Here is a 12727-nt window from a genome sequence, read left to right on the forward strand (position 1 = left end):
AGTCCATTCTCTATGTCTGCATCTCCACTTTTTCCATGTAAGTAGGCTCATCTGTACCATCTGTACCAATTTTTTATAGATTCCGCATGTATGCATTAATATACGATGTTCGTTTTTCTTTTTCTGACTTCATTCTAATTTTTATCTGCAGCCTGTTTGAAAATCCCCATGATAAGACTACAGAAAGGCCATCAAGTCAACACAAATAGAAGCATAGGTGCTGCGTTTCTCAATAAGCTATATTAAGTCTTGGTCTTAATGAAACCAGTCCTCTCAGAAGACAGTAGAAGCAAGGACAGGATAGGAAGCCTGCAGAGACACAAAGTCTCACAGAGCTGGCTGTGTGTGACCTTTGCAAAATACTGCTTAAGGTCATCTATATCTGGCAGAGATACACATCTGTAAATGTTGTACTCTACTGGGGCTTGATTTTTTTTAACTTATTAGGATGCATATTCAGAAGATAATTTGGTTTTCTTTTGTTGAAACATGTAATGAAATTCTAAAGCAGAGAGTGAATAGAATCATGAAAGATGGGTCTGTACATAAAATTCACATGGACCATTCTTTTAATCCCAGTGAGATAAGAATGAATCTGACGTAACTATTAGTAACTGTTCTGGGACCAAAAAGCTCCCAAATTCATCCTCTCTACAAATAAAATGTAAATATGAAAGGCTGTTTTAAAAAGCAGTTTCCCTTGTACTCTACAAAGCTTTCTCTCTCTCTCATTTTCTTACCTTCATCCAAATCTTCTCCTTTTTTTTATCTCTTCCCAACATACTTACTTGCATTCAGATCTTTAAAGGTTATGGAGGGTAAACAGTAGTCATTCTTGTGCTTTAGGTGAAAACTTGGAGTCACTTTAGTAAATGAAGCAGAGCTAATCAATTTATCCCAGTGCTCAGTACAGAGCCTGTGTTTGAGGCTATGGGATACTCTTGAGTTTTCCCGGTTTATAGCAGTGCATTTAAACCTCGATTAGGATTGAGGAGTGAAAGAGAAAACATTTAAAGAGGATGCACATCCAGATCTGTTGGGAGTGCTTGTAGCAGTCTCCTAGGTAGTCTAGAAGGGAAGGAGACCAACTGGGCGGGCACCAGCTTTCCTTTCATCTTTTTCACCTTTGTTTTCAAAGCATCTGTTCTTATGTGTTGAGGCATTTCTTCCCAGAATAGCCATTCTGTGCAGCTGGTAATGCCTCACATATTCATCCTTTTGGAAACATTCATTCATTCTGCAGATATTTACTGAGTTTAGGTTCTCTGCCAAGGCACAGGGAATACAAGAATAAATTTGACAGGATCCCTATCCTGGGAAAAGCTTCAGTTCTAGGCTACAGAGTCCTTGGGACACAGAAGAGAAAAAGAAAGAGTGCCTTCGAAAGAGCTTTCTCTTTCTTGTCAGGAGAGAGTGTGCAAGGCCTCAGTGAGAGATATAACAGTGAGAGCATTCTACACAATCAACACTGCTTATTTGCTTGTTTTAACCTACTTTTCTCTCTTCCTGACCACAAAGGCAATCTGAGATCAGAATTGACAAAACGGTGTCCCTCTAACCAACCCATGGATGTTTTTTCTGGCCCAGAAGTTTCAATGTCAAAATTTAAATTTCTAGCTTTTCCTGCAATGTTAAAAATTCTTCCCATAAAACAACATTTGACTGAATTCAGATTTGTGACTATACATTTTAGGTGTAGAACTCACTCTCCACTCCTTCACAGGCTTTTGAGATTGACAGATTGCCACTTTTTTTTTCCACAACAATTGAGCTGTCTTTTCTTTTACCTGGCATATCTTGTTATTTATGTTACCTGCCCGGTATGTAGATGAGTTTGTGGCACATATGATGCTGAAGAAGCGCCCATGAAACCATTTTCATACCGTCAGCACCATGGCTAATTCATAGTAGCACCCTATTGTGTATCTGACCACATAGAAACACACGTGGGTCCTTAAATTAGAGTTGGAACTGTAGTCAAATCAACTCTGAATATATAAGATTCTACAGCACAATGGAATGAAATGTGTTATAAGTAGAGAAAACACCTGTTTTGTGCTGTCAAAACTCTCCCAGAGAACTTGCCAGTGCTGATCTGGGATTTCTCAGTCACATTCATAATAGGAGGAAACCTCTCTTCTTTCTCTACGGGAACCTCTCTACATTTTTTTTTCATGTGGTGAATTCATTTTGTCATGGAGTGAACACCTGTGTGACTATTTAAAAACCACAACACCAGGTGTGTGAGTATGAGTGTCTCTCTCCTTTGTGCAATGCTCTTCTCACTGATTTCTCAGCAGGCTGGGCCAGGAAAAAAGCTTCAAACTGAATATAGAAAAAGGTCTTAAAGGATTTCTTAAAATATATCTATTACAAGCACATGCACTGAAAATATTGCAGTCAAATTATACAAACAGTTCATAGCCTTGTAAATTCCTTTTGTTTATACCATCATGTGAAAGTGTTCAGATCTCCAGATACACAGTTGCAAGCTTACTGTAAGAGAGAGAATTTTAGAAAACCTAGTAAACCCTAAAATCTGGAAGATATTATATTACAAAATATTTAAAATATTAAAACAAAGGAGATTTGTTTACCTTTTGCTTTGTCTCAGGCTCTCTATTCCTCTTTTCCAAGAAATAGTGGCCCTGGGGAAAGCATTCGGTTTGCATTCAATCACAATATCCCCACCAACTTGAACAACTGAATATTTTTTAAGAGGAGTTTTGGAGAAATCAGGAGCTGAGGCTAAAAACAAAATCACAGAATTATTCAATTACTCATCTAATCAACATGTTGTAACCGAAGAACTGATGCAGTATCCTAGATAGAATCTAATATCTGTAAAAATAAAACAAAAAAAAACCTCTTTTTGAAGCTACTTTGCTCAAGTTGTTTTGGAGCTAATTGTGGACTTGGCATTTTGGAGTCACTGTTTCCATTTGTAAAATGAATATGGCAATAGATATTACCTCAGTCAGTTAGTCTGGGTCTTGACTGAGGTAACATTCAGTAAAGAAGGTTAAGTACCAAGTGGCACAAATTATTTGCTCAGTAAATGTAAATTATTTTTGTTTTGGTAATGGTCATTGAGATAACAAAAGCAAGCTAGAGTGAGGGATGAAGCAAATTACAAAAGGTCACATTTTTTATAGTATTTATAATAAAGAAGGTGAAGATGGTTTCACGAGAGAGAGAGAGAGAGGGAGAGAGCACACACAATGAAATATCTCTTAAATAAATCAAAAGAAGTATATTATTATTTCAGATTTCTTTAGGCATACCATTAACTGGAAAAATGGAAATAGTCTGCCTTCAGCTGAAGCAGGCAGGCTGAGTAGAAACTTTAACAACAACAACAGAGAAAAAAACAAAAAAACAGTCTTTGTCAGTTTCAACTCTGTCCTCACTAAATAAATCTTGAACAAATACCAGTTCATAAGGGTAATAAACAATTAGACAGCCTGGGGATACATCCAAGTCTTCCCAGCTGCTTGCCTGTGGGAACCTATGTGTCCAGTTCTCCTTCCTAGCGTAAAGTCTATATGAATTTCTTTCAGATATGCCATGTTGTCTTGTATGGCTTCTCTGCCCTTCCACTGACCTAACATGCTTTTTCTTCTGATATCTCTTTAAAGAGAAGGTCTTCAATTTAGGTTATATTCAGCTGATAGCACCTACTCAATTCTTGACTGTAATAATCATGATATTTTAAAATTTAGCTTTTTTTCTCCCTCTGTAGAACTATAGGTTCTATAAAGATCACTTTTGTATTGATAGTTCTGTTTTCAGGGTTTAATATGTAATAAATATTCAACAAATGATGATTGAATGAAGAAACAAATGAATCAGTGTCCATCACCCATAGACTTATGAAACTTTGCTGTTTTACTTGATTTTTCCTTTCATCTCCTGTGTTTATACTGTTAAGGAAGTCTCAGGATGAAAGACATCACTGAGTCATTTATGGTGACAACTCCACTGAGTGTCCCAGAATATCATCCTCAAACTGCTTCTGTCTCAATATTTTCCACTATAGGGTCTTATTTCCCAGCTTCCCTTGAGGTCTGAGTGGTCATGTGACAAGGTTCTAGCTAATTGCATATAAGGAGCTTGATGTAAGGACGCAGGGAAATTTTGCTGGTCTAATGATAGGGGTTGTCCCCTCTCTCTTCTTCAGCTTTCAGTATGGACTTGATTTCTGTAGCTACAGCACTCATCCTGGATGCAGGAGGCCACAACCATGAGGAAAAAGTTTACAGATCATCAAGTCACAGTGCTCTTGCTCAGCTACCCCCGCCACCCCCCACAAACTTCTTGTGCGTGTGTGCATGCTAAGTTGCTATAGTCATGTCCGACCCTTTGGGACCCCATGGACTGTAACCTGCCAGGCTTCTCTTGTCTGTGGGGTTCTCCAGGCAAGAATCCTGGAGTGGGTTGCCATGCCCTCCTCTAGGGGCTCCTCCTGACCCTTGGATTGAACCCGCATTGACAGAGAGATTCTTTAACACTGAGCCATCTAGAAAGCCTGAAGTTCTTGTGGAAATAAATACATCCCTGTTTAAGTCTGTAAATTAAGATTTTCTTTTCTTATTTGTAGCTGAAAACTTTCCTAATAAAAAGCACCAATAGGTGCTTTTTGAGTTGTATTCAAAATCTCATGCTGGATCAACTTTGGGGGAGCCACCTCTGGTTTGGTTTCACCCAATAGTGGGTTCCTCCAAGCCCTGATGTGTTACCACATCACCCAAAGCAGAGTAATAATTCCCATTTTGCATATTTTAGAAGCTAATTTAGACATTTCTCATTATTTCAAGGAAAAGCAATTTCTAATTTACAGAAAAATTGGATCCATATTACATATAATCATAGCTTGCTAAAATGTCAGTTTGAATTTTTTGGCTATAAATGAATGACTTACCTAATACTCTCAATTCTGCATTTGCATAAATTATCTGATATTTGTTTTCTGCAGCACATTGGTAGATACCAGAATCTGACACATTCAGCATAGTTATGATGAGTGTCCCATTTTCTATTTGAATTCTTTCCTAATAAAAGAAAAGTCATATAAAGATGCTAGTGCATTAATGTAAGCATGCTGTTAACATTTGTGCATATCTATGAGCTGGTGCATTATGAGACCAGTTGCTTATGAAAATGAAATTAATATACTTCAATATCCCTGGCAGCTTTCTGGACTTTAAAAAACAATGGAAATGTTCTTAACATAATTTTAGTGGTTAGTTTATTTTATGTTACCTCGTTTCTTTGAAAATTGGCATTTTTCTGCAGAGAAGGTATGAGATGGTTGGATGGGATCACAGACTCAATGGACATGAGTTTGAGTAAACACTGGGAGTTGGTGAGGGACAGGGAGGCCTGGCGTGCTGCAGTCCATGGAGTCTCAGAGTCAGAAACAACTGAGCGACTGAACTACCTTTCTGTTATGCGGTATAGAGAATAATTTGGAATACTCTACCATTTCAGTTTTTTCAGAAAACATAGTCGACAATAATGTTAGACATGGATAGAGTGACTAGCAAATTTCCATGGTTTTCTATCATAAAGTCTTAAAAAATTAAAATATGATGACTCAATACTTTTCTAATTGAGTATGTAAGTTGAAGGAGCTAAATTCTTTTCTGCAGTGTACTATGAAGTGTGCTTAAACATAGTTAAACATGCAAAGTCTGTTACAGAGTCCCATTTTGGGTACAATTTTGAGTGTATAGAATAAAATAGTTTAATAGGGTAAATATAACTTTAAATATTTTATGTTACCTATCACCATCCTCTAAAGATAGTAAAAGTAGGCTGTAGGACACAGGAAATGTTGTTTACAAAAGGGATGAAGGAATTAAATTCTAATAAAGCTGAAACAAAGAATAGCATTCTATTCAGGTTCTAAACAACAGATGTTCTTCGTGCCTCTAACTGAGCCTGAAAGTGCAGAGTAGAGTGGTGAGCTGACGTAATTATTAGGATAATTTGATGGGAAAAATAAGCTTGTCTTATTTTCTATATATTGTAAAGCATGCTTTCATTTGAAAAATGCGGATAACTGCCTCAGTTTTCCACTTTTCTAGATTTAGAGACAGCTATTAGCTTTCTTAAAAACCAAGTTTCTGGGTTATGACTGAGAGCTTGGGTTCTGAAATCAGACAGAGTATGCTTAGAATATCAATGCTAACCTTTACTAGCTGCTTTGTGACCTTGGACAGATAGACTGAAGCCCTCTGAAACAACTTTTTTTCACTATAATAAATAATAATCATATCTTTCTTGTAAAATTGTCATGAGGATGCCATTAGATATTGTGTGGAAATATTTAACATAGGGCCTGGCTTATATGAGAGTTCAATGGATGTTGTTGATGATAATGATATCATCTGAATATGGATCAATCACTAACTAAGTGCAACTTTGTACAAGTTATATTCTCTACCCATAGATTTCTCATTTGAATAATGGGAATGATTGTAATAGCCCCTTTGAGTTTAAGTATTAAATAAATTAGGATATGTAAAGGTTATACTACATTTTCTGGCACCTACTAAACATTCCAGAAACATTAATTGTTGATGTTAGTAATAAAATTTCCCTAGCAGAGTAGGTGAAAGTTTAATATCACCATAGCTACTTACCTCCGGATTGAGGCGTTCACCATTCTTTAACCAGGTGTACCAAGGGTCTGGCTTTCCACTGGCTTTGCATTCCCAAAATAAGCTGTCATAGATAGACAAGTATGTATTTTGGATTTTTTGTTCCCATTCTGGAGGGGCTGTTTCAAAAAGAGGCAAGAGCAACTATTTAGCAAATCAGTTAGCCAAAACATCATGCTGCATTCCAAGGACTGTAGAAATCAGAAGGACAAAGTTAGCTGGGTCTAGTAATACTGTACTCCTGATTTGAGGGAGGGGAAATGCAGGACCCCCAAAGTGGGACAATAGGAACTCTGTTGTAAATATCAGTGGACCATTTGCTTAAGATTGATATTTGCCATCTATCACTTTGCTGCATCTGTATAACAATTTTAGAGCTGTGGGAACAAGGCTAAAGGATAATTCCATATTAGATATTAGTATATAGATCAAGTTAGAAAATGTATATCAAATCTGCACCTTCTGTGGGCAAAAGGCCATTAAGTATATTTAGATTGAACTAACTAAAATAATTGTATCTATATCCAATATAATTACAACTCAATAGTTTGAAGCTTAAATCAGATATCAGCCTCATCACATTTTAGTAGGTTTTAATCAAGTTGTTTTTCCCTATGTATAAGTCTTACCAGGGAATGATAACTTTTAGAATTGTATGTAGGTTAAACATATAACTTTAATTCTAGGCATGAGTTTTCCAAACCTTATTTTCTAATCTGAGGAAGTTCAGCATAGTTCTGAAGCAAAAAGCAACTGATATAATTGATGTTGAAATGCTATTTAAATATAAGGTAGTATTATCCTTACTAACATTCATGGAAACAGGTGTGTATTTGAAATTATTATTTCTTCTATAATGGTGATAGAAAACTCTCTGGATTTGCCATTTAATCCCTCTCCTTTGTTTAGGTCTGTTCTAGATATGTTGGAGTGGATGAGCTCCCTGTATGATTGCACTTAATTCTCCCTCCAAACTTCTGTAGAGGAATTTTTGTATAGGTGTTAGGTAACCTTATCAAGAAGTTGCTGTTCAGTTGCTAGGTTTTGTCTGTCTCATGAGTCTCCATGGACTGCAGCACTCCACACTTCCCTGTCCTTCACTAGCTCCCAGGGTTTACTCAAATTCATGTCCATTGAGTTGGTGATGCTATCTACTTATCTCATCCTCTGATGCCTTCTTCTCCTTTGCCTTCAGTCTTTCCCAGCTGACAGTGAGACACAGTTAGAAAACAGAGAAGCCTGATTTTGTGCACAGGAAGTAGTCACACGTTTGTGTGTGTTTTAGTGGTGGCCAAGGGTAGGTTGTCAGGAAAAGGGAGAATCCACAGGGGAGTCAATGCAAGAATGAGTTACTGAGTTGACCACCAAGTGGCGCTAGTGCTAAAGAACCCGCCTACCAAGGCAGGAGACCTGAGAAGTCGGCTCAATTCCTGGGTTCGGAAGATTCCCTGGAGGAGGGCATGGCAACCCACTCCAGTATTCTTGCCTGGAGAATCCCATGGACAGAGCAGCCTGGTGGGCTAGGATCCATAGGTTCACAAAGAGTCAGACACAACTGAGCACGCAGAGATGATTGTTATCCACCTTCTGTGAATGTATAAGAAATCTCTATAACTGCTTGCCCAGGAGAGAAAGAGGAAACATTTATTCATTGGCTCTTGTCCACAGTCATTCAAGGGCAGTGCAGGTATTAACTATTAGCACATTCAGGTTGTGTGTGCTTAAATTTTGAGTAGGTTCTGCTGCTGCTGCTGCTGCTACTGCTAAGTCACTTCAGTCATGTCTGACTCTGTGCGACCCCATAGACGGCAGCCCACCAGGCTCCCCTGTCCCTGGGGTTCTCCAGGCAAGAACACTGGAGTGGGTTGCCATTTCCTTCTCCAGTGCATGAAAGTGAAAAGTGAAAGTGAAGTCACTCAGCCGTGTTCGACTCTTCGAGACCCCATGGACTGCAGCCTACCAGGCTCCTCCATCCACGGGATTTTCCAGGCAAGAGTACTGGAGTGGGGTGCCATTGCCTTCTCCATGAGTAAGTTCTAGAAGGGTCCAAAGAAAACTGGAGCAGGAAACAAGATGGCCTGTTGTGCCACCTGAGATAAGACTCTGTCAGGCTACATCTGCAAAATACGGCAGCAGAGGAGGTCACCGCAGCAGTGCTTGGAGTAAGTGGTACTGAGAGTCTTTGAAATGATGTACAAGTATATCTGACTTTCAAGGTTTTTCCACTGCAACATCTGCTTGCACTAAAAGAGAAGTTCCTTCAGGGAGCTAGTCAATGAGGAGGAATCATGATGTCTCATTGTGGTGAAAAGTAAGCCAAGATGAACTCCTGTGGAAATCAGGGCAACCTCCAGTTACAGAACACGCTTTTCACAACCTTGAGGGATAATGGGTGGCAACACTTAGAAGAACTGAGTGTATTGATTAAATTGAATCGTGTTTCATTGAATATTTTAAAAATTTATAATTTGTAGATACTTGTTTAGAAATTGCCCTATTATACATTTGATCTGGGAGAAAAAATGCACACACACATAAAATCCACATAGCTTACGGAGTTTCAGATATATATATCTGAATATATATATATATATAGTTTGTTGCTTAGTGCAATAGCTGTAACTTTAAGCTTTATTTATTTTTTTTAACATGTGCATTCTTTGGATGCTTAGAATTCCAAAGAATAAACTTTTAAATCTTCAGTTACATGTAGTTCCAACTAAGTAGGAACTACCTGAAAAAAAAAAAAAAAAAACAAGCTTAATATTTCAAGTCTACCATATAGGCTTGGGTATTGTTATTTATTTCACACTCTCAGTGGTTGTGTAATTCACTTAACTCCTCTGAATATGCTCCATTATTTATAATGATAATAATACTTTATAAACCTATTTTGGAGGTTGTGTATTTGTGCTCAGTCACTCAATCATGTACAACACTTTGTGACCCCATGGACTGTAGCCTACCAGTCTACTCCGTCCATGGAATTTTCCAGGCAAGAATACTGGAGTGGGTTGCCAGATGAGGACCCAATATAAATGGATAGAATTCTGAATTATAACTTAAGCATACCAACATAATGGACTCTTAACTTGAAATTTTCAGGTATTTTTCGATTTTCAGGTAATTGAATCAATTCTCTTCTTCTTTGGAAATATGTGTGCATGTGTGTCTGCTGTGTTGCTTCAATTATGTCTGATTCTTTGCAACCCTAATGGACTGTAGCCCACCAGGCTTCTCTGTTGATGGGATTCTCCAGGTCAGAATATTGGAGTGGGTTGCCCTCCCCTCCTCCAGGGGATCTTCCCTACTCAGAAATTGAACCTGGATCTCTTATATCTCCTGCATTGGCAGGCAGATTCTTTTCTGCTAGCACCACCTAGAAAGCCCTTTGGGAGCATATTGACAGCTAAATAGGTGAACAAGAAGCATTATTTTGTCTTAGTAACCAATTACCCATTATTCTCTCACAAAGACCATTTGTACTTCTTAAATAGCTAATTTGGTTGTGATAATAGGTCATGTGGGGCTCCCCTGGTAACTCAGTTGGAAAGAATCTGCCTGCACTGCAGGAGACCCTGGTTTGATTCCTGAATTGGGAAGATCCGCTGGAGAAAGAACCTCTCCAGTATTCTTGGGCTTCCCTCATGGCTCAGCTGGTAAAGAATCCACCTGCAATGTGGGAGACCTGGGTTTGATTCCTGCTTTGGCAAGATGCCCTGGAGAAGGGAATGGCTACCCACTCCAGTATTCTGGCCTGGAGAATTCCATGGATTGTATAGTTCATGGGGTTGCAAAGAGTTGGACACAACTGAACGACTTTCACTTTCACTTCCATAGGTCTTGTGAATAGACTTAGATGACCAGGTTGAAGAGCTGTGGTAGGCTGGGCAGAATCTCATTTCAGAAGATTGTTCAAGGTTCTAGTCTCAGATCTAGCAAACATTATTTGAGATCTTGTTCAATTCATCAAAGGTTAATTACCTATAATATCACTGAAAATTATTTCTACATTTTATTGCTATAAAAATTATGTGAATTAATATTTGTAAAATCTTCTATGTAAGCGAGCAGTTGCTTTATCAATGTGGGAGAAAGTACTTTATTATTGATTTCCAATTTATAGAGACCTCAATTTTATGGTTAATTTTTTTCTTATCTATATATTTGTCTGTTTAGTAGAAAAATAACATACCTAATAGTCAAAGCCTGTGTGATATTGTGCTGTTCCTAAAAAAAACTCCCAGTTACATCCTCATAATTTATTTACAAAAGAATGCCAGACTCCAGAGACTTTGGATTAAAAAATAGGAGCTATCATAAGAATATGTGTATAAACTCAATTGACAGCTTCTTAAGTGGCTCAGTGGTAAAGAATCTGCCAGCCAGTGGAGGAAATGCAAGAGAGAAGGGTTCAATCCCTGGATCAGGAAGACCTCATGAGGAGGAAATGGCAACCCACTCCAGTATTATTCCTGGAGAATGCCATGGACAGAGGAGCCAGGCAGGCTACTGTTCATGGGATTACAAAGAGTTGGACATGACTGGGTTACTGAGAACACATGTATAAACTCAATTAGCATACCTTCTAGGTAATTACAATACCTTAGAACTTTTAGTTATTGAAATACATAGTTTTCTTCCAATTACTTTATTATCAATTATAAATGTGTCACATAGAAACATGTCAAACAGAAAATGACTTTTGGCCATGTATAAATGCAGTTTTTAAAAGTCCTCTAGTACAGCGGTATTAAATATATCTAAGTTAAGAGTATTTTAAAAGCACCAAACATTTTGACAATCCTGAGGTATATTTTATGGTTTATTTGATGTCAAACAAAAAGTGAACTTCATGCAAGTGTGTATTTTGGCCTGAATGAAAGAAGACACAAGGACAAACATTAGAAAATATATGTTTTTATCATCTCTCTTAAGTCCATGAGAGATTCTCATAGCTGAGACAAATGTATTTTTGAATGAAATAATGAGTTCATTTTTCTCTTATAAACATATATGTAGACAATCCTGGGAAATATAAACAAGGACTGAAAACTACCATAAGTATTATGCTTCTCCTGTTACTTTCTCCTTCTTTTGTAATTTCTGCTTGGGATTATCATTAAGATTGCCACAGGCTGTTACTGAACATATCAAGGAAAATATATTGAATTCCATTTTACTTTGTGTTATAAACTTCTATGGATTTTAACATGACACTGCTCATATTTCAAAGGAAATTATAATAAGCAATAACATGCATAGACTATGCTGAAATTAAAGCCATATTTTAAGAATGGTCATTCCCATCGTCTAATTATTGAATTAAGCATCCTTACCTGGAAATGTGTCTTCTCTATTTCTCCTGTGACACTTGCCTACAACATGCTAAACACTTTGACTATTTACTATGAAGGATATCACCAAATATTTCATAGACTTTTTGAAATTCTGTTAGCTCACCATAGAAAATGAGTTGACCCTTTGCAAGGTTTCTTCCTCGAAGGTTACTTGCAATACACTCATAGAAGCCTTCATCTTCCTGTTGAAAGTTCGGGATTTCAAGGATAGCTTGGGATTTGCTGTATTTGACTTTCCCCGGCAATGGGCTTCCATCCAACCTCCTCCAACTAATATCAGGGACGGGACTAAACAGTTACACCTCATTAGAATAGAAAATGGTTTAGTCTTTACAACAGCAGGATAAAATAAGAATTCCTTAAGCTTAACTCAAGGGAAAATATTAGTCAGTCTACTACATTGTGACTAGTTTTCAGATTATGCAGTCATTCACCATTCACTCATCCAGCAGTTTTAAGAGTCTATTAAGTGCCTGCCATGAGCAAGTCACAGTAGTAAAATCAGGGAGTAAACTGATAACTAAACATGTTTTCTGTCCTCATGTTGCTCACAGACTAGGGAGGAAAACAGACAATAAACACAGTATAAAAATCAGATTTGAAAAGGAAAGAGGGTGCAGAGATAGTAACAGGATTGTATCAGTTTAAATATGAAGGTCAGGAAATTCTGTGAGGATGTGATATTTAAGAGGAGGCAATTTC

The 12727-nt window shown here is 37.6% G+C and overlaps 1 protein-coding gene across 1 annotated transcript in view; it reads right to left on the reverse strand.

The window, feature by feature from the left end:
* The window catches only part of CNTN6 (contactin 6), a 195954-nt gene that overhangs the window by 73893 nt on the left and 109334 nt on the right, over nucleotides 1–12727 (reverse strand). Inside the window, 4 exon segments of the mRNA XM_061127769.1 lie at nucleotides 2598–2748; nucleotides 4922–5051; nucleotides 6648–6784; nucleotides 12129–12313. Coding sequence (XP_060983752.1) covers nucleotides 2598–2748; nucleotides 4922–5051; nucleotides 6648–6784; nucleotides 12129–12313 — 603 coding nt within the window.

The sequence above is a fragment of the Dama dama genome, chromosome 24 (assembly GCF_033118175.1).
Source record: "Dama dama isolate Ldn47 chromosome 24, ASM3311817v1, whole genome shotgun sequence".
Classification (NCBI taxonomy): domain Eukaryota; kingdom Metazoa; phylum Chordata; class Mammalia; order Artiodactyla; family Cervidae; genus Dama; species Dama dama.